At 45.4% G+C, this 21,908-nt stretch overlaps 1 protein-coding gene across 2 annotated transcripts in view; it reads left to right on the top strand.

Annotated features, from left to right (window-relative positions):
* Nucleotides 1-1,572: 1,572 nt before the first annotated feature.
* Nucleotides 1,573-21,908, top strand: part of PLD1 (phospholipase D1) — a 67,918-nt gene continuing 47,582 nt past the window's right edge. For both annotated transcript variants that reach the window (XM_062582251.1, XM_062582250.1), the window contains exons 1-4: nucleotides 1,573-1,746; nucleotides 19,540-19,725; nucleotides 20,972-21,099; nucleotides 21,386-21,531. In XM_062582251.1, coding sequence (XP_062438235.1) covers nucleotides 19,572-19,725; nucleotides 20,972-21,099; nucleotides 21,386-21,531 — 428 coding nt within the window. In that variant the 5' untranslated portion in view covers nucleotides 1,573-1,746; nucleotides 19,540-19,571. The remainder of the gene's footprint in view (nucleotides 1,747-19,539; nucleotides 19,726-20,971; nucleotides 21,100-21,385; nucleotides 21,532-21,908) is intronic.

Below are 21,908 nucleotides of genomic sequence, written 5' to 3'. Positions count from 1 at the left end.
AGTGCAGGGTTGTGTGTCTTCCTCTAAGTATGGCTTTGACGGCTCTTTGGAGTGGAAGAGGTGATGTAGCAGTATAGGATGACTTTACATACACATATTCGTTGCTGCAGATTTTTCCTCCTTGCTATTCTCTATTGCTTTGTTCTCTTTTTGATGCATAGGATTAGAAATGTCTGTGCTGTGTTTTTCCTAGCTTAATATAGAGATCACTGGTGAGCCACCTTGACTCATAGCTTTCCGTATACGCTGAGTTTAGAAATGTTTGAGGCAAATACTGTGAATTGAGAGAAGACATGTTGGACCTACATTTGGAACCCAACTGAGAAATGAATTTGAGATACGTATTTATTACTGTGAAGCATGTCACTCTCTGTTTTTAGTAAGCCATTGATAAACCAAGTCAGAGTAAAACCACTTTAAATGAGCTGAACTAGTGTGGTATAGGTGTGCCTATAAACGGAGCAGATACTGGTGGCCCAGACTGATGTTCTGGTACAAAACGTGGAGATGCTTTAATATTGCATTGCCAAAACAGAGATAGAGTCCATCTCTGACAGTAGTGATCACAGTTGGATTATTTATCTCATGTGGATTTGTGGACCACAATTCATCTCCTTGCTACATTAAAAAAAAAAAAAAAAAAAAAAAGAAAAAAAAAAAGAAAAAAAAGTCTTCCTTTAAGGAAGAAAAATACCATAACAACCATATTGAAATCATGCCACAGGGGCAGAAGTGTGAACACTGAACTCTCTGGGAAAAAGCACCACGTCTCCTGTACAACTGCAGTGATGGAAGCTGTAGTGTTGTAGACAGGTTTCAGGCACTTTACCAGCGTGCCAACATGCAGACTATGTTTTAGCTATTTAATGTATAGAGGCTTTTTGCTTCTCTGCCTGTCAGTACAGTGCTTCTAAAAACATAAGAATTCTCTTTCTTGGTAAGAAATCTGCGTCTTTGCATATTAAAAAGGTCTCTGAGAGAGAGTATTGGAAGTAACGTGAAAAAATGCAGCATTTGCAGGTGAGCACTACCCAGATACAAGCAATATGTGACCATAATTATTAGGTTGTCTTATGCTAAAAATAACATTACATGTATATTTAATGTATTGTTAATTTGCACTGACTTTTCATTCGTTTCCCTAAGCAAATGCAATTGTTTCTTGGCTGTGGTAGGGGAAAACTCACTTTTCCCATTTAAAGTAATTGGACTTCTATGAGAAGAGTACAAAAGGGAGAATTTGCTCTTTCTTTGGGAGCTGCCTTTGGGTTTACGAGTGCGGAGCAAGCCAGTTTGAGTCCCCGCATTTGTGGCAGCGTGAAGTTGAAATAAAAAAGCAGACTTTGTCCTCACTGTGAGTTGTTAATTTCTTGATTTTGCTCTAATACGAAGTGCCCACTATAAAAATGTAGCAGAAATCGTTAGTTCACCGCGTCCTTTTTTTCCGCCCTTCCTGCCAGTATCCCAGTATTCTGCTTAACATACGGGGAGGGGTTTTCACCTAATTAGCAATGCTCATAGGCTGAAGTGCCCCTGTGGGTTGGGTCATGCTTCATTTTGCCTTTGGGGAGCCAGCCTGAATACTTGAACTGAAGCACTTCGGAAGACGCAGCTTTCCCTGCCTGTGCAGATTGTTTCTGTGCTTGTTTTCCTCATAGTAGCAGAGTTCTGGATAGTGACTTCGTAGGAAGATAGGTTTCTGATTTTAAAAGCACCATGAGGCATCTACTTCCACGGGGGCAGAAGGTTGGTAAAGAAAGATTTGAAGTTTTTTGCTGTTTTCTGAATGTTTTGTTTCAGTGTGTTTGTCAAGCTAACATGGAGCAGCTGATTCAGTAGTGCTGCCAGATCACTGATTTTTGGCTGCAGGGGAGAGGACAGAGAAAGTGGGCAGCTGATCTTGTAATCGTTTCAGAAAGAAAAGGGATGTTACTTACTAAACATATGACATTTTATTTGCTGGCTGGGCTCTATTTGTGGTTGTGCCAAAGCTAGGAAGTGAACTTTGCTGATGGAAAGATGTTTATCAGGCTTATAGTATGTACTCAGAATGACATACGAATTTTTCACACTTTGAAGTCTTTAATTCAGATTCAGTAATGCTGATCAGCCTTATCCTGTGCTGAAATTAAAAAGGGGTCTGTGAAGGTTCTGGATCTGGAAATTCAGAGATGGTAGTTCTGCATTTTGCTGTGAACTTCAGCATTTCTTGTTCACTGAATTGTGTGCATCTGGTGTAGTATCAAAGATGATGAAACTGGCATCTCTGCCCTGTCTCTTTTAGCAGCTGCCGTTTCAGAACATTGGAAAAACCTGTGAATTTCCCAACATATGCTCACGTAACCAGTTCTGCTGCACTGCAACCTTGATCTCTTGGAGCGAAAGCCTCTCCTGCCCGTTCTTATTTTTCTTTATTTGCCACGATGCTCTTTCTCAGTTTGGGAGCCTGGTCCCTGAAAAATCTTGCTTTCAAAGGCACTAGGTGTGTGTAGGTCCAAACTGGGCAATTATTCAAGCTGGTGCAGTTCTGTTGACTTTGGGAGCGTTTCATCTGTTTGATCAGGATTGAAATGAACTCTCTTTGAGTAAGGACAGTGTGTATTATACGTTCAGGTCTACATGGTCTCCAAATTCTGCTGTTAAGTAAGTCTGTGCAATGCCTCTGAAGTCATTAAGATTATGTGGATGTTTTGGGAGAGCACTTTTCCTTGTCTTATAGTACCTTATTTGGGTGGGTGAAGATCTGTTAATTTGACATTAGTTTTGAAGAACAAAAATAACAATAGAATGTAACAGCGAAGCTAGTACTTCTATGACCACAGGAAATAATGAACTGTGTTTTCATATGGCTTTATGTTTCTTAGCTGTTTGCTTTTGCCCGTTGGGGGTGTGTGCACTCTATTTTAAGCTTCTTTAATTGCTCAAGAATTTATGTTTTCTTTTCAATGCTGTCTCTGGTATTTGACTGTGTGAGCTCATGCTGTACATTCTCAGGTAATCAGGGAACTTAATTTCTCCCCTCTGACTCTCCCTTTTCCTGACACTTACATGAATGTTAGCCTTGTAAGTATGTTCTTGTGGCCAAATCCTACCCAAATTTGTCCGAAGTTAAGAAGTTCCCAGTTTAAGTACTCGGACAGAATTGTTTATCTTGGACACAAGGTTACCACTCCCCACCTTCAGTTTGTTGTCAGTCTTTAGTGTATTTATTCTGAATATACGGAAAACCTCTTCTGCTAACAATAAGCATTACCTGTGAGATGCTTGGAGCTGCCCAGGATGAGACCTACCAGGTTCAGAGCATGTCCTGGCTGCAGTGCTGTCCCAGGGGACAGGCACAGGCGCTTGAGTACCTGTGTGGGGAAGGCCACTGGGGAGCCTGTTCCACACTTGCCTGTGTTATTAGAAGAGACTCTTACCACGGTTCTCTTGTTGAAGATGCCACGAAGCCTTTAAAATTGATGGCTTGTGGTGGGGGAAGCATGCCTGCCCTTCAGTGGTGTCGTGGGGAGCGAACCACAGGAGAACCACTGGCACTTGAACTGTCAAAACATCTTCTTCGCTCATCCGTGCCAAGGAGGTAGAGCTGCACCTGAGCTCTGTTCTCACCTCCAGCTACGAAAGCAAGCCCTGAGCTGAAGCAGCTCCAGACCTAGGCCAAAGATGCCTGGCTTCATGGCCACGTGGGTTGAAATTTATTAAAACTGATTTGGGAAAAAAACTCTTTGGAGGGAGGGAAGAATGGCGGGGGGGAGGGGGGGGAACGACCCAAAAGATCTGATACCAAATATATGGAAATTCCCATGGATTTTAGTTCTGTCTTTGAGAATTTGGACAAAAATCATCAACAGCTAGGTACTAATATTAATTGAAGCTTATCGAGAGATGTGCGCCTGTTTAAATTTTTGCCAGGAATTAACTATTTGCAGAAGATCAAAGGGTCTAACTTCTTTGCGCATTTGATTTTTGTCTAGATACTTAAGTTCCTCCTTTTCAGGATCCTTAGAAATTGATGTTGTGGCTCTGATGTTTCTGGAGAGCCGCAGCAGATTGATTTCCGTGGAAGCTGTGGGACGCTTTCCCTTTTGAGAAGCTCCAGCTCCTACCGCAAGCATCACTCTTACCCTGACAAGGGAAGCGGGAAGCTCCTTAGAGCGAAGGAAGAGTTGGCTGGGATCAGAACTGTGAATTCTTTAAACTGCTTGCTTACCCACTGCTTACAATTTTATATTTATGTAATCTTGTGAAATTATTCCTTCCTGAAGCAGCCTGAAAATCACATGCCTCAACCCGAAGTTTCTACCAGTTCTCTTAAGTAGCAGAATGAGAAGGCTTGTGTCAACTTGACGTTGTTAACCGATATAATTTATGAAATGCTCTTTAGACTTCAGGTGTGCCTGCGTTAAAGAAACGATCTTGTATTTCACAGTGTGCCTGTTCGCTTCAAGCTGTGGTTTGAAAAATGTTTTCTTTGAGACAAGCAGATACGTGCAGATTTTACCCCTTTATCAGCTAGTTATGAATTGAACTCACTTTTCTTTTTTTTTTCTTTTTTTGAGTTATTCCTTCTCTGGAAACTGGTTTAAAGCAAGTTATCCTGTCTTCAGGAAAAGGAACATCATGGGAATACACGCACTGCCAGTATTGCCGCAGTTCTTATTCTCTGAAATAAAATCAGAAAATGGGCATCAGTCATTAATATTCCTACAGTTTTCTGAATGTGTTGTCTTTGGTGTGTCCGATAGGCAGGCATATAGAAGAAACTTGCTTTCAAAAATAGTGAAAACCGCAGAGGGTAGCAGCAGCTTCGTATGCTGTGTTAATAGAACTTCTCGTGTATGCTTTTGGTGCAAACAGGTGTTTTTTTTTTTTCTTCTTCAAAATAGCTGTTCCAATGTGACATTTAGTCTTGTTAAAACACCAACAGTTTGTGAGTGGGAATGAGTGTTGTACAGCGGATCTAAATCGGTGTGAAATACAACTAAGCAAGCAATATGTTTCCTTCGAGGTGTTTATTTGCTGGACGCTCTTGTGTCAGTAGCGGCAGGTCTTGGCTCACACGCCGGCGGTGGGAGGAGAGGACGAGTGGCTGCTTTGCACCTTTTCCTCCTTTTGTTTTGCTGTTATTTATTTTTAACTTGCTCTCACGTGGCCTGTGTTGTGGAGACTTTCCTGGAGGGACCAAAAATGATTTTGTCGCAGCTGTTTGAGAAAAAAATTACCGTTTGGTGATTCTTCATCCCTTGCCCCCAGCATGAAACCTTGGCCAGGTTTTCTGTTGCCCACAGAGGTGGTGATTTTGGCCCTGGTTTGGCTGCTGCTGGGTCGGCTGAGAGAGACGGCTGCCAGGCTGCATCGCCTCTGCACCACCTTCTCCCTCGTTTTAGGCACTCTGCTCTCTCCAAGGCAGGAGAGAGGCCTATGCTTCGCAGGCAGGAGACGAGTCCTGCCCCTGAGAACCAAAACTTCTTATGGGGAAACAACTCCGCCTTGTACAAGCCTGAACAGAATCCAGCATGAGGCAAAACTTGCTGAAAAAGAGGCTGGAAAGGGGAAAAGGAGCAGCCAAGAGCGGCGTGCAGACGCGCGGCGATGGGCCGTAGGTAGGCAGCGTGGAAGCGCAGAGCGCAGCCAGGTTTTACGGGCCCCGCTTTCCCTCGAGCTAGCCATCTCGAGGTAGGTCCCTAGTGGGGACAGAGCACGGCTCCTCCCCGCTCTGCGGACAGCCGTGACCGTACCGAGCTACGTCAGATAAAAACCGTGCTTTGCCTCTCCAAGGATCTTACAGAGAAGTACTGGTTTGCATTAGTCACCTGGATGTGCTGATGTTGGCTCTTCCTTCTCTACCCCTTCTCCTGGGTGGAGAAGGCATAGACATGAAATAGGAACTCATCCTCTGCCCTGAGGAATTTGCTGCCTGAACAGACCGTTTCAGGGAGAAAGAGCTCAAGAGGAAGGCGATAGGAGTAGTGGTGGGGTGGACACTTGGTGGGAGCGAAGGAGCATCCTTCCACTTTGCGTTCTGCGCGAGCTGAGTTTTGATATGGGCAGCACCTAAAAGAGGAGCTGCAGATCTGAGAGCAAACCTGGCAGCTGCAGGAGATGGAAAACCTCTCTGCTATTTCCACACTTGCTCAGCAGGAAAAGGCATTTTCTCTGGAAATGGAGCCCTCCTTGTGCTACATAGGTGACAGTGAATATTCATGGAAATTGGGAGTTATTCTTCTGATTCTATACCTCCCTTGGTAGAGGAGCTGAAGTGTAATTTCCTTGATTGCATTTTCCCAGATCAGTTTGAGAGAGGACTGAAGTCCTGTCTTCATTTACGCTAATGCAAAGAGACTGTGAGTGCTTCTTGGTCAAATTAGATAAACCTGTAGCTAAACCTTCTCTCATGCTTCCTCTGGCATCCCACAAATGAGTGCCTCAGGTGCAGGTGAGGGATCCAGCCTGACAGTATTCACAGCTGGGGGGTCAGCAGATTGCTGTTTACGGCTTGACTCTCAGCATCAAGGGAGAAGGTGGTCTGGACACAGCGGGACCGCTCTTCTCTTGGAGAAGCGTTGCCGTCCAAGAAACAAAAGGCAGTATCAGGAGGACAATATCCCACAGACGAGCCCTGTGACGTCCTTTGTCCGAGTCTGTGCAAGCGGGTGATTCATATGTGGTTGTTGTTTCTGGTTATCTTATCATGTCGGAGCTTGCTTTTTTTTTTCGTGCGGGCACTTTTCGTGTTGAGGACCGCGTGAGTGACGTGCCTCAGGACTTCCCTGTACCTCCAGCTAGGAGCGTTACTAATGTATAATGGATGACACATCGCAAAGCGGCTTCCCAGAAACTTCTCCCAGATGTGCAGCTGGTAAAATAGGTATGTTGTTTTTAATTGCAAGCACTTGTGTCTTTTTTTTTCCTTGCATCTTTTTAGCCCTTGTCTTGGTCCCCCATGCAGAATCAAGCCCAGTCTTGAGTGCACGTGACTGGTTGTGTCGTCTTTCAGGTTAGAGGCGTCGTATAGCAGAAACTCTTCTCGCTGTCTTGGGCTGTCTCTTGATCAGAGCCTCCAGGGATTCCCACAGTAGAAATAACCCCCCGATCGTGATTAATTGCACAGTTCCAACACTAAGTGACCTGTGATATTATTATATCCATGAGAGTACGTTGTAACTGTGCTATAGCAATAACTGTCTACAGGCAACCTGTTTAAAAGAAGTCTTTGCTTTCAAATAATCCTCGTCTAAATGTGATACGGGAAAGGTAAAATAAATGGGTGTCTTGGGCCGCGTTGTCTCCTTTTATTCAGAGTTGAAGCAAAATGCAGTTACGTGATGCCGTTGGCACGTTCTCACAAAGAATGCAAAATATGCCTTGTGAAGTGCTTTCTTGAGTTTGCACTGAGAAACCACCCTGTCGGTTTTCCTGTAAATTCAGCCTCCGTATCTGTTAAGGTTAATGGTCTGTCAAAATGATTTGGAGGGAATGGAGTGCATCGTGCATTCTTTTCAAGACAAATATTTTGATCTCTTCCCTGCTTTTTTTTTTTTTTATGTCTTTTTTGTAGTTCCTGTGTTCTGCTGTGTATTTTTACACAAAACCTTTTATAGGAAGCCTCTTTAATGGAAACTTTTATTTTTCCCCTCTAAAAATGAGTATATGAGTGTATGGAAGACAGGAGTGGACAAAAGGGTCCCACCCAGCTTTAGGTCTTCCCACTAAAGAATAATAGATGAGTCATAACCAGTTGGAAATATCTGTGGTTAGATCCGATCCCACTGAATTCTGGCAGCGACTGTGGCAATTTAAGCCATTTTGTGCACTGGGAGAAAGAACCAGCAAGATGCAAACTGCTGTGTCTGAGCCCTTTCAGTTTTTTTTTCTTTCTTTCTTTCCAAACTCTAGCTCTTCTTTCTGCCAAGCAGTCCTTTTCTTCGCTGAAACCCTTTGGAGCAGTATTGCTCCAGACAGCTGTGACAGTAAAGTCACAGCCAATAAAAAAAAGTAATGTTTAATTTTTTGGAAATTACTTGAAGACTAAAGACTGCTCTGTGTAGTTGCAGCTTTTGTGCTGTGAAGGGTTAAATTTGTAAGGCTGGAAGTCATAACCTTAATGCTCTGACTTCCTCTAGGAACTTGTGGAGAAGTGTGTAAAGGAGTTCTCACAGATTAATAACAAGCTGCATCTCTGGCTTGTTCAGACATCCTCACTGCTTGTAACTTGGTGGAGGTCTAGGTACATGTGTAGGAAAGAGAAATGAGGAGGCAGCTGAAGGTGGTTAAAGTTCACATATGAATATCTTCATTTACTACCGTCAGCACAGTTCTGTACAGTCCTGATGGAGGAGTGTGATATTTTAGTTATTTATCTTATCCCTTCAGGAAAGAGGATCGAAAAAAATCAGAGGCCTCAGTTTTGTTCTAAGAAAACTGTCAGAATTGTTAATGTGTATAAATGAGCTATTTTGCATAAACTTGCAGGTGTTCAGTTGATTTGAACAAGAAACATAAAACTGTTCTGTTTCTACTTGTTTGTATATAATGTGTGATTTTCTGTTGAGTTTGTTTTCAATCTCAGTTCAACAGGTACCAATCTAAAGCCTGAGTAATCATTCCAGGTTTGTTCTTGAAATCAGAGCCTAACTTCTGTAATTATTTGTATTTATTCTGTAATTATTTCTCAATTAAGAACAAACAATCATACACTTCTTGGTATAGAAAAATTAAGTACCCTGGGTCCTGAATGCTATTGTAATCCTATGGAGGATTTGGGAATCTTCTTAGAAAGGTTTGATTATAAAGGACTTCAGGTGGCTTTGCAAGTCTTTGGGACATCTGCTTTGCCCTCTGAGCAGTCTTATGCTTACCTTTGGGGATTTTCTAGGCCAACTCTGATCTGTTTTTCTTGTAAACTAGTTTTCAAACCTTTTGTTTTGGATAATGTATTGCACACAGGTTTAATCTAGGGAGAGGGAAAATGCAGTTATTTGTAGCCCTTTATATCACTGTTGATCCATATATGAAACTGTTAATGAACCAGTAGCAACTCTGTGTGGAGAAGGAAGGTCCAGAGTTTGTTTGGCCTTATCGCTGATTGCCGTTCACCCTGGTTGAGGATGAGCAGCTGATTTTGAAAATGCAAAACAGGAACAGGCATGCACCCACCTACTGCTTCCTCTGATGCATCCTGCTGTAGGTTGAGTAAGGCGCCTTATTGTAGTGCATGCACGTGGCATTGGATGTTCAGGGGTTTGAAGTCCATGCCGAGGCTATTGAGTGCTATAGCTTTAGGGGGAAATTAAAGAATGAAAGTCAGCTGAGATTGGCAACCTCAAATTATTGTGGGATTTATTAGCCAGAACATGTGAAGCTTGTTTCATAGAATCATTGAATCAGTAAGGTTGGAAGGGACCTCTGGAGACCATCTAGTCCAACCTCCCTGCTCAGCAAGGTTACCTAGAGCAGGTTAGACAGAGTTGCAGCCAGGTGGGCCTTGAGTATCTCCAGAGAAGGAGACTCCACAACCTCTCTGGGCCACCTGGTCCAGTGCTCCGTCACTCTCACAGGGAAGAAATTCCCCTTCACGGTCAGGCAGAACTTCCTGTGCTTCAATTTCTGCCCTTTGCCTCTTGTCCTGTCACATGGGACAACTGAAAAGAGTCTGGCCCTGTCCCCTTGACACCCTCCCTTCAGGTACTTGTCCACATTGATAAGATTCCCCCCCTCAGTCTTCTCCTCCCCAGGCTGAAGAGGCCCAGCTCTCGCAGTCTTTCCTTGTAGGGCAGATGCTCCAGCCCTCTGATCACCTTTGTACCCCTAAGCTGGACTCTCTCCAGTAGCTCCATGTCTCTTCTGCATTGCTCAAAAAAGCCACTGGTAGAAACTTCCTTATGGGAAGGTATAAGTTGATGCTAAGAGCTGGGATGGCAGGGAGCACTTTCAGGTGACACGGAGCTGCTGTGGCTGTCCCACACTGCAGGATTTGAGGTGCTGGGCCGGTCGCTCCAGCCTGTCCTGCTGACTTGGCACTGGTGCTCGCAGGGCTGGTTTGGGAATCTGCTTTAGGCAGGGGGGCAGTGGGGTGAGAGGCTGTGGCTGAGGAGCCTGTGAAAATACAGGAGAGGTGCCCTTGTCTGGGGGGTGGAAGAATAGCCTCCTGAAGGTGCTGTCCCTTTTCTGGGGAACTCCACTAGTGTCATAAACCTGATGTTCATGGCATGTGTTGGGCTTACTGTACGCGAGTAAATCCCTATCCTGCAGCATGTGCAACAAACAACCTGAAGTTAGTTTTTGAGCTTGTGATGTGCTAAGGTTGGTTCATGCTGCCTTGAAGCATCTGATGCCACCATGTACCTGTTCTGCATGAATCTCCTGGGACTGTCCCAAACTGCGTATCGCAGATGCTGCGTGTGGATCTCAGCCGTGTTGTCAGGTGCTTGGGGACTTCCCTGGAGAGGGACAAATGCAGCGACAAACGCTCTGATGGACAGAATGGGATGGGTGGTAAGCATGTGGTGGTTGCTGTGAAGCTGGGAGCTGCTGTAGTTGCCGACGGTACCGCAGCCTAACAGTATAGCGCTGGGATGCACTCCTGGGAGGTGAGCTTGTTCACTAACTCTTCAGGCAGAGAAGGGAGTTGAACTTGGCTGCTTGTATGGGAACCGCTCCAAAACCTTCATTTGCTGCAGTGGTGTCTGTCGTCTTCATCTTGGTCTTCTGTGCATGCCTGCTGCTCTTTTTCTCCAATGAAAATATTTGAGGAATTTAATTAAAAATGAAAAAAAGATTCAAGTCAACAAACTGCATTGTTTGTAAAATAATAATCTTTTAGTAAAAACCAGACTGTCTCGATCTCCTGCTACTTCTTGTTTCCACGATGACCACAGAAATTTCTCATCCCATCCCATTACTTTGAGCAAATTATTTAAGAGTTTTTTTAAAAAAAAAAAAAAGTTTGCTCCTTTATGTATTTGTTTTGACTGTGATTTTAACAGCAGTATGAGAAAAGAATAATGTCCCCACTTAATGGAAACTTGACAATAACCAGAACAGTTGGAGCTAAAAGTGAATAAGGCAGCCAGAGGACTGTAAGCTCTTAACAGTGTACCTGCGTTGTCTGCCTTTATATAGAGAAACAGCTGCTGAGAGCAAGGAAGCGAGCAAGCATCTGCGTAGGGACGTAGGAACGAGCAGGCAGGGTTGGAAGATGATGGCTGAGAGATCCTGTTGCATTAGCCTATTATAAATCATACCGAGGTGCGAGAGTACAGGAAACTGTATGATACCTAGTCCTAAATTCTGCCCCAAGCACAGGCCGGCGTGGCCTTTCTGAAGTCCACAGCATTGCCTGCTGTTACACTTGGGTTTAGCGTGGCCCGAGAGAGCTATGAAGTTCTGTAAATGTTCTCGTTTGTCAGCTATGACCTAAACCCGTCTAACGCAGTTGGTTTGAAGTGCCAGATTGCATTCCAGTGCTCTTGCTCAGCCCATAGTTAGTGAAATTCCATGCAGAAATATGATTTGGCAGGTGGTGATCTCTGGGAGCACACATGGCATATAGATATCCCAGAATAGCATTGAATGACGTACAGTAAACCAGCCATATAGACATATACATCTAGATAATGAAAACATGTCCTGTATTTATATGACATGACCAACTATATATATGAGCGGCAGAAATCCTTACCGTTCCAAATGCAGCGTGGTGGTCCTGGCCGCCTCTCGTTATTGTGCTCATAACTTCTTCCAGAGCCCTTTGCGTTACTGTGTTGCCCCTGCAAACTCTTCAGGATTTCTCTAAAACTTTTATGCTTTCTGGCCTCATGCCAAGAGCTATGTGTCTGTCACCAGTCTGATGTGCAGCATCTTTTGGTATTCCTACTGTTTTCACTCTTTGAAGCAGATGCTTTTTCTAGACACTTTCCCCTCATCCCTTTCCCATCCCATTGCAGCCCCCCTAACCGGACCCTCCCTGCCTTATGCTTTTTGCAGCCCTCTTTCCTGAGCCCTGCTCCCCTCTCACCCCCAATGACATCTTCTTTCCTTTTCATTGCTCCCCTCTACCACAAAGAGTCAAGTAAGTAATTACATCAGTAGGTTTTTTCTCTTTTCATTACTTCTAAGGATTGTTGAGGTCTTGCTAAAGCTGAAGTGATACTGATATGCAAGGTGCTGTCAGCCAGTTTCTTTGCCTGCCTATAGCTACGTATACCCACCCTAGGATTCCAAAATGCAGTGTAAAATATGTATGTGAAGGATGAGCGCCGCTCACTGATAAACACCTAGCGATCAGCTTGCAGCCCGAGGGCCGCCTGGGCCGCGCGCTTTGCACTGGGAACGCTGAGCCGAGGCCCTTTCTCCCGGGCCGCTGCGTGCACGGGGCTGTGCTCGTCTTCTGCTTTAGGCAAAAGAACCCAAATGCGAAACCTATTGTTCAGAGCATCCTTAGAGATCATGAAGCTCGCTAAAGGTTGCGGGTTCACAGACCAATCAATGTTTAATTTTCCTCTTAGATGTTTTCAGACTATCTGAGCTGTAGGCTCGGTTTCCCAGGCAAGCCTGCGCAGTAAGTGGAGGAGGTGTCAGCCGATGTCAGCTCTTCAGTTGCAAATGGTAGGCTTAAGGACATAATTTCATACCTGTTCAGTAGTTCAGGGGCTGATTCTGGTCTAACATCCATGGAAAAATGGAGTAATGGTTTCAAGCAGGGCACTAACAGCAGCCAGAGCGACACTGTCCTGTCATCTTGTGACCTCAAGTTGATGCCCTTTCGTAAACTTTTAAGGTTTCTTTTCGTGTCAGTGTTTTGTAAAGCAAATAAAATGAATCCTTGGGAAGGGCCTGACGCTTAGGCTTATTCTGAGTGTGGGAAAAATTGCAGCACGGAGGGGTTTTCTGACTGCAGGGTAGGTTAGTCACCTTGGGTAGTGATACTGTTGCCTGTCGTGACCACCAGTGCCTTACTTCATGGTTTCTAGCTATTTTTTTCTACTCTTCATTACAGACAGTGTGGGGCAGGTTCTTTGTTTGCCCTGTTTGTACAGGACCCGGTAGAGCAGCAGGAAGGGCTCTTAGACCCTGCTGCAGCACAGATGATACAGGAGGGATTTCTGTAGATTTACCTGTTACTTAACAGGAAAATCCAGTCTGTAAACGTCTTGTCTGCTTCTGCAAATAGGCTCTCCGGATCCTGGTGGCTTAGCTTATTCTGCTGGAAATCTAGTGTGCTCGTGGCTTAGCAGCGAGTCTCAAGCAGAACTATAAAGATCAGTAGTGCAGAACCAAAAGGCTATATTGCAGTCATCAAAGCAGAAAACACTAATTGCTTCCTGCTTTTAGAGGTGTTACTGTTAAATGTAAGAACTTTCTGACAGAAGCAGCGTGTATAATACTTTGTTTTGTCAAGACTGGGCCATAGATAAAAGGTCTAGATTGGGACCACCTCTGAATATCATGCTTATTGTTGTTTTGGGTTCATATTTCAGTCCTCCAACTGTAGGAGATCTTTCCAGGATGGGAGCAATGTTTTATTTCCTATCCAAGAGAAGTTTGGAGGGGGCTAATTTCAGAAGGGCTGGTTTTCACAAGACTGTCTGTGTGCTATGCTGACTGTTTGCTCCTCCAACTAACTGTTTTCTGTGTATTAAAGTTAAAAGCAGAGTTAAATCATTGGTGAGGGTTCTTGAAAATACCTGGCTTTTAATCCTCTATTTAGGGAATGTAACAAATGCTGTCCGTCATCTACAAGAGCCGTTGCATTTTAATAAATGTAAGGGTATACTGTAAAGCAAGGCCAGAGCGCGTCTTTGTTTTGCTCCGTACCGGTGTTTGGTTTTTCCGCGGGGTGAGTTGCAGGTCCAGGCTGCTGTGAGCGTGCCAGACCCATAGCAGGCCGGTATGGCACGCCGAGCCTGGTGACAGCCCCGCGCTGTCCAAGGAGGTCTGACACCTGCTGAAGAATTTGGAAGGAAGCCGTGTGTTATCATGCCAGGACATAAATCTGGGGTGGTGACAAGCCTTGCTCCTACTACGAGATGCAGATAACCCCTCAAAAGGGATTCCCGTGAGCTGAGGGTATTTCTTCATAAAGGAGCGGTCCAAAATCAATTAAGATTAAAGTATGCAGAACCGAGATATACATATGTGGAACAGCTTCATCAGCAGGCAGGGCAAATATTTGTGGAGAGCACTGTGTATGGGATTGCCTTGGCATCTCATCTTGGCAATCAAAGGTCTTTATGGAGTCCAGCCTCCTAGCAGTAGAAGGAAAAAAGGCCGTTCATGGCTCAAGTCTCTTTTTTATTCCCCCCCTCCCCCCCACCCCCCAAGCTTTGTTTTAGCTCGAGGCCGGAGCCCAGTCTGCTTTGCACAGAGCGCTGCAAGTGAGGAACTCGCTGTGCCTGCGCGGCAAAGCCAAATACGGGAGGGGAGGTCGTGTTTAATAGCCTTTGTCAGAAGGTCATTTTACTAAGAGAGATGTCATGAGAACTGAAATAACAGTAATTTTCAGGGATTATAGGAATGTTTGACCTGACAGAGATGGGAGTTTATGCCTAGTGTCAAACCCTGGGAGACATTAGCAGGAAATGTTTCCTTTTTACTGGCCTTATTTTCTGTTCCCTCCTTCCCAAATGCAGGCTCTCTTATTTTCATAGCTCTGCATGGTGCTTCCCAGCATCATAACTTCATGAAAAAGCAGTGATTTTCTGAGCTTGTTACAGATTGGCCGACGTGATGCATATAAAAGAATAAACTTGGGCTGAGCGCGTTTTAGGTGGTCTGTGCTGTTGCTGGCTGCATGCCTTTTGAAATCAGGACTTGCTGGCCTTCAAAATGCAGATGTGTTTCACAATAATTAGTATTTATTAAATAGGTGGGTTTTTTTTAGTCTTCTGACTGCCATACCTTTAAAGTCGCACTTTTTTTTTCCTATGCAATGATCAGAATTACGCTGTTACTACTTTATTAGCGGCTGAGATTCTTGTATAAACATCTAGGTTTTAAACCTGGAGTTCAAGGAAAAAAAAATTAACAAAAATAGGTATCGGACCTGAAAAGTCACAAAATTGACAGTCCTTACTTGGGATTTCACAACACATTAATCCCCCAGCCTTTTTGAATAATTGATTTTTGTTTTACAGTCCCTTTTTTCTGTTGTTGAAACCCTGACTCCCAGTGTCGTCACTATTTCCAATGTATATTTACTAGCCAAGGAAGGTCTGGGACTTGTGTGCTGTAGTGACAGCTGGAGGCGCAGAGTCTGTTATGAAGAAAAAAGAGTTTATCAAAAAACTGGGCTGGCAGAAGCATGGTGTCAGCACTGTTCGTATTTTTTGTTAATATGTTTCTTTTTCACTTCTTTTTCAGTTTTTCATCCTCTCCCTGTTTTCCTTATTTGTTCAGTCTTCCCAAAGTTTTGCTCCCCCTCCACCTTCTGTTTCTTTTATCCTGGCAGAATTTGAGCCCGCTACTACCAGAGTATCAGTGTCACTCTGAATATTTGGTGCCATCGTGTCGTCGTGCAGGTTGCTGGCTCCCTCGGAGGCGTTTTGGTGTTCTTGCTGTGCAGGGGGAGGTTCGGCAGGGAACTGAGGCGTTGTTTCTTCGCCTCTGCCCGGGGAAGATGGATTGCACCACTCCGAGTCCTGACACAGGCTGGTACAGACCTTTAAACCTTGGAGACTCTGCAGCCTCTCCAGCTCACCCAGTCCAGGGCTGTACTCTTTCTGTTATTAAAAACTCTTATTTTTGCCGCTAGTACTTTGCAGCAATCAGACACTGAAGCGAAGCATTTAGTTCTCAGTGAATTTTCTCCCATTTCCCAGAGTTTCTGCAGTTTGCCAGGATTGTTTGACTTTTCTTTCTGTCCTTCGCATAATTGCCATACCTCCAAAGCTGGCACTGTCAGCAGATTTTTGAGAGCGCGTTATCTTGTCTATCATTTGTGTCATTAGTGCAAATAGCGAGTGGCACTGGATAGTTAGGGTCTGTGTCTGGGTCTGGATGTAGCCCTTCTCTTTTGACTTTGACTCATGGATAACTGCTCGTGCAGTACGTTTCTTTCCAGCCGGCGTTGTGCCCAGCCTGCTCGGATTAACCCGGGGCGCATTCCTTAGCTTGCTTATAGGAGTGTAAAAAGTGACAGCAGCACAAGCTCTAGCAGGAGGTTAAATAGCCCCTACTGAGCAGAGCCTCGAAAAAAATTTGCAGAGGTGCTAATGAGGCTGTGGCTCTCAGTGGGGCCCAGTTTTCCATTGCCCTTTCCAGCTGGCCTGCGGGAGAGGCGATTTGCACCCGTCTGCGCCGGCGTCGTGGGCTTCGCTGGCACCTTGCAGCTCTCCAGCAGCCCGCCGCCGCGGCGGGAGCTCCGCCGATGCCCTGGTTCGCGGGGCTCCAACCCAGCCCTTAGGCCAGTCGCGTTTGCCCTCTGCAGCCCATAATCTGGTGGTAATCTAGGCAGGGGGAGTCCTGCTGCTGGGGCTGACCCAGGCCCGGCTTTATTCTAGGACTTGTCTGTATCCTCTGTGAAAAAGCTTTAGCTTAAAACGAGTTATGCAGCTGTGCTGTGGTGCTTAGCAAATACTCATTACACGCGCTGGTTAATTGTTTATCCATTAACTCACCGTGTCAGGGAAGCGAACGAGGAGAACCCTGGTGAACCTGGCAGCGCGCGGGGCGGAGGAGAAGAGAGGGTGCACGTCCCCTCCTCGCTGGCCCCCGGCCGCGGGCGCTTCCTCCGGCCTTGCCCGCGCGGTGTTTCTCTGCTCGATCGCCGGCGTGCCGAGCACAGCTTTAAAGTGCGTTCAGGCCTCTCTCCCCTTCGATCGAGCAAACCTCTTCTTTTGGGAGGTGCGCCGCGTTTCCTCGAAGCGTGAGCATCTCCGCAGACCGGGGAAAGCTGGGACCGGTTTCCGAGAGCACAGGCGAGAGGTGCAAAGCAGCGCGCCGCCCGACTTCCTTCAGCGGCATCTCGCGCGACAAGCGCAGATGTCCGAGAAAGCTCTTTGCACGGCGGGCTGGGGCGGGGGGGGATAAAAGGGGTTGATGTGACAGAGGGTCACGTCCGCGCGTGGTGCCGGAGCACCTGTTGCCTGGAGCGGGGCAGTGCTGTATTATGTTCGCTGCGTGCTCCCGCTGCCCGTGACCCCCAGTTATTTCAGAAAGCCTGGCGTTAGGCTGGTGGTATGGCCCCTGTTCCCCAGTGGCTCCCGTTGGAGAGTTATTTATATACGTCCGCTTTCTATGGAGAAAATCGCCCGCCATCCGAAGCCGATCTATAGCTGGTGAGATGACTTCACTGCTGGAGAAAGATAAAGCAGAAGCTTGTACCCTACGAGTAACTATACGTTTTAAAATTCCCTGCGGTGTATTGTTGGTCGTAGGTGAGATGACCTCCTGATGGTGAGAATCGCCTTTCCATCTAAGCGCGGTGAAGAAGATGCAGAGCAGCGCTGAGGTCACATTAAAGGGAGGCTCCGCAAACTTGATAGAGCAGCAGATAAAATAGGTGGCTTTACTTTATATTTCTGTGTATTTCCACCTAGGAAGATTAATGCAAACCCGTACTTTGCCCTGCTGCACGGCAGGGGATCAAGGTAGTCTATGGGGTAAATGCACGTGGCGTCCAGCTCGCCCTGAAGAGCTCCCTGCTGCTAGGATGTCAGCAGCCGCCGTGCGGAGGTAGCAGGGCCACTAACCCCCTCTGGGCCCTCCCTCAGGGAGGGGGTGGCCTTCTTCCGAAGGTGAAACCTTGTTGATTCTGGGCTGCATTTGGGATAGGAGGAAAATTGACCCAATTTTTCTTCATTCAAGTTGGTCTGGAAATTGATCCTTTTTTTTAACTTGTTTTTAGACTTGCATGATATTAGCCTTATGTAGCAATAAAATCAGATACTACTTTTAAGACAAAAGGATGACAAAGAATGTTCTTTCAAAAGCAACTAAACACATGAATTATCAAAATGTTACATTATTTCCAAATTACAGCATATCCAACTTTCTAAGCAGCTCATTAAGAATAATTGCACTGTGTTCTTTGAAGGATTTAACTTCAGAAGTGTTACAGTTTGTGAGGTTTTTTTAATCATTCTTTCACATAATGCAAGAGCTCTCGTGAGTTTAAATGGGTTTCCTTGCGTTGACTTCAGCGAAGGATTACCAGTTTGTCCCATCCGTGTTTTTTCGGTGTAGCTGTCAGGCTGTTATGTTTATTACAGAGCAATGCAAAGACTGAGGAGGCGTTTTGTTGCGAAGATGCCCACGCAATGAAGCGTAACTGGGTTCGGGGACCAGCAGCCAGGGCCTGCAGCCCTGCGGTGAGCTCCCGTGGGATCTGGGGAGCTGCAGGATGGTTCATACGTGTCAGGGCCTCTTACCTGGGCTGGGGAGGAGGGGGGGAAGCTTTGCAAGCGGTCGTAAGTGATGAAAGCTTGCGTTGGTGTTAGTGAACATGTTTCATATCTTTTTTTTTTTTTTCTCCCTCATTTTTCTCCTGACTCAGGCTCCTAGCAATGTGGGCAGAAGTAAAGATGGAAGGTGCTTTGCAACTGCCCAAATATCTCTAAGTGCTGCTCTACAACTGCCCCCAGCCTGCAGCAGGCAGGGTGGTCGGCATCATCCCCAGTGGGGACCCAGGCCCTGTGGTCAGGGGGACATGCTCTTTGGTGAGGGCTCTTGCTGGGTGAGAGCTGGCTTCCAGCCCGTGTCATTCCCAGGCTTGCTGTGGGACTGAGAACAAGTCACTTGGCAGCTGCATGCCTCAGTTCCCCTCTCTAACCTGGAGACAGGAGCCCTCGTGACTGTATCTCTTGAACCTGCTAAGGGGATAAAGCTGTTAGAGAGTGTAAGACATGCAGATGCCATGGCCCATCCTGTAAGGTGAAGGAAAAATAGAGAGACTCTTAATACAAAGATCTCTTTATCACCCTTTTAATAATGGAAGGTTGAATACTTGACAAAAATGCCTTTTTTTTTTTTTTTTTTTTGAGTGATTTTTTTCCTCTATGTAGCCTAAACTTGGAAATGTAGCTTTATGTGAAGCAGGCCTACAGTTTGGCCAGACATTAAAATGGTCTGTGCTTTTTATCTTTATTATGCATCATTGTTATTACAGAGCTAGCTGAAATGACTAGGCAAGTTGGTGTAAAAGGTTGCTTTCTTTCCATTTGAGATCAATATGTGAAGGTACTCTTAAGCCATAAGCAAACCTACTGAAGGCTGAAACATGAAATATTACATATTTTCCATTTAAAATAGTACCACAGTCTGAGAGTCCTGTGCTCACTAGAATCAGAGGAAGTTTTTGTATTGTAGCCTGAAGTTGCCTTTGCTTTACTGCTGTTCCCCTCCGCTCCGTGCAGTGATTTACTGCAGCCACAGGGCTAAGTACTTTGTAATGGATATATAGGATGAGGATGGCTCAGATGAATGTGAGGTTGGAGGGAAGGTGGTCTGCAATTGCTAGTAGATTCTTTAGACTCTGACAGCCCTGCAATTTAGGATATTATAGAAATAGTAGTAACAGTCCTCTTCCTTCCTCCTCAACAGCCCCCCGTGGTTTTAGAGTGCCAGTCTCTGAGATGTCACTGAGCAGTGAAAGGCATGTAGATACGTCGACGCTGAAGAAGATTGCTGCAGACATGAGCAGCGTAATAGAGAGCCTGGACACGAGGGAACTCCACTTTGAGGGGGAAGAGGTGGATTCGGAGGTGCTAAGTGATCCAAAAGTCGCTGGTGAGTTAACGCCCTGGCGTCTTTACCACTTCCAAGCAGGACATACAGTGATGGAGGGCCTCCGAGGTGAAGACAAGGCTTTGCGTGGAGGCTTCCAGCAGCGCGGGTGAGGGGTGTGTGTGGGATGAGACGCGTGGTGTGGTTTTCCAGGGCATGGATGCTCCCAAGAGCGCGGGATCAGGCAGTGAACTCTGCGAGGGGTGAGGGTCCCCCACTCAAAGGGCTGTTGAGGGTTCCCAGCCCCTTTTCAGGAGTTACAAGCCTTGCAGCGTTGAACTCTGAGATTTAAACCCCCAGTGTGATGCTGTTGATAAAATAACTTTGCTGGCTTCCAAGGAGACTCTGTTACTAAGCAATCTAAGATGATCAGTGAAGCAGTAGCCGTGGATTTTTCTCACTTAGGTCTCTTGTGTGTTTCTTGTGGATGTCTTTACGTTTTGGCCACTAGTCCTGATTTACCGCTACTGCTTTATGCTGTTACACTATCTAGTTTCTGGCAACTCGGTAGTCTGAGGTCTTCTTGCTTCTTGTTTTGTTTCTTTTTTTCCTAAATTACACAATATTTCTACCACATACTTTTTTTTTTCAGAGTCCTTAAAAGGCCCTGAAAATGACATGCCATCACTCCTCTCCAATTCCCACTACTACGTAAGAGACCTAAATCCACAAGCGCAACTATGTGTTCCCGTGCGGGCAGGGTGGCTGCCGGCACACGTGGCCTCTCTGCACGCTGCCTGCATGAGAGGGACATCGGACTCCTAGACGTGCCACTGCATCCAGGCTGGACCGGTGCATTGGTGGCCCAAAAGTCCTAGCAGGCTAGAGAGGAGGGAGGTTCAACCCCCTTTGCCTCGCTGACCGTGCAGTTCCTGTCTCGTACCGTTTTGCGTGACTGTGCTACAACGCTTCCTTTTTACATCTGTGTTGAGGAGATGGCTGGTCTAGTGTGTGATTTTAATCCATTGAAAGCTATGGTGCAGCCTCAGTGGTTTCTGCCCAGTCATGGACCCTGTTTTAGGACTGGAGGCATCATTCTTCATGCTTGATGTCTTCAAGTCAAATCCTCTCTGTGAGAGTTTCTTTAAGCTCTCTTAGAAAGGTTTAAATAAAACATGGTGCTTTTTGGTGAAAATAAACTATGCAATGCTCTAAAGCATGTTAAAGTGTTCCACTGCCTTCTGCTTTTATGCCTTCATTGGTCATTTAAAATGCTGTTAAGTTAACTGGGATTTTATGATCTTTTTAGTGAGCATTCCATTCTCTGCAATTTATCACACGTGTGGATTCAAAGAGCCGGATGTACAGACGTATCTCAAGGGCTGTCCTATCAGAGTGCGTGTTTTGGAAGTTGAACGTTTTACTTCAACAAGGAAGGTCAGAACCTACACTCAAATGTCATTTTATGTCCATAGAACTATAAAGTGCTACTTATGGGCTAATTTTGTGCATGTCAGTTCATGAGTTCAAGAAATAAGACTGCCCGAGTCTCAGAAAAACACTGAGAGAGAATGTTTCCTGTTCTTTTAAAAATTTAATAAAATAGAAGAAGAAATTATAAGGAATAGTGATCCATAAAATACAGTGAGGAATCTTTAGATGAGCTGCTGCTAGAAAACTGCTTATTTAAAAGCTGGAACACTTGTGTCATTCTTCTGTGCAGGTACCAAGTCCAAATGTTTACACTATTGAGTTAACACACGGAGAATTCACATGGCAAGTGAAAAGGAAGTTCAAGCACTTTCAGGAATTTCACAGGGAACTGCTGAGGTACAAGGCTTTTATGCGCATCCCAATCCCTACACGGAGGTAAGCATGCATTTTGGAAAGATGCAATTTTATTTTTTTCTTTCAATAGCATATTGGTGTAGCTCCACTGATCCTATTTACTTTGTAAGCAGGAGGAGAAGAACTTATTTCAGTCTCTATGGAGTTAACAGCTATAATCTGAGTAGTCCAAGTCTCTCTGCTGACTCAGGGTCCCTGGCTCACCAGCTTTTGAGCAGAATTTCCCTTGACACCAGGGAGGAGTTGTGCTGTTGCTAATGGAAACTGTTGGCATAACATGGCTTTCTGCCAGTATGGGCCAGATGTGGAAGATGCAGACCTCTTTGGTGTGCAGCTGGCGTTGTGGGGCAGTTTGAGATGTAAGAGGGTGTCTGGGAAGAGATCGCATGTAGAAAGAG

This window comes from Rhea pennata, chromosome 9 (assembly GCF_028389875.1).
Source record: "Rhea pennata isolate bPtePen1 chromosome 9, bPtePen1.pri, whole genome shotgun sequence".
Lineage (NCBI taxonomy): Eukaryota > Metazoa > Chordata > Aves > Rheiformes > Rheidae > Rhea > Rhea pennata.
This window is presented reverse-complemented; position numbering and strand designations above follow the sequence as displayed.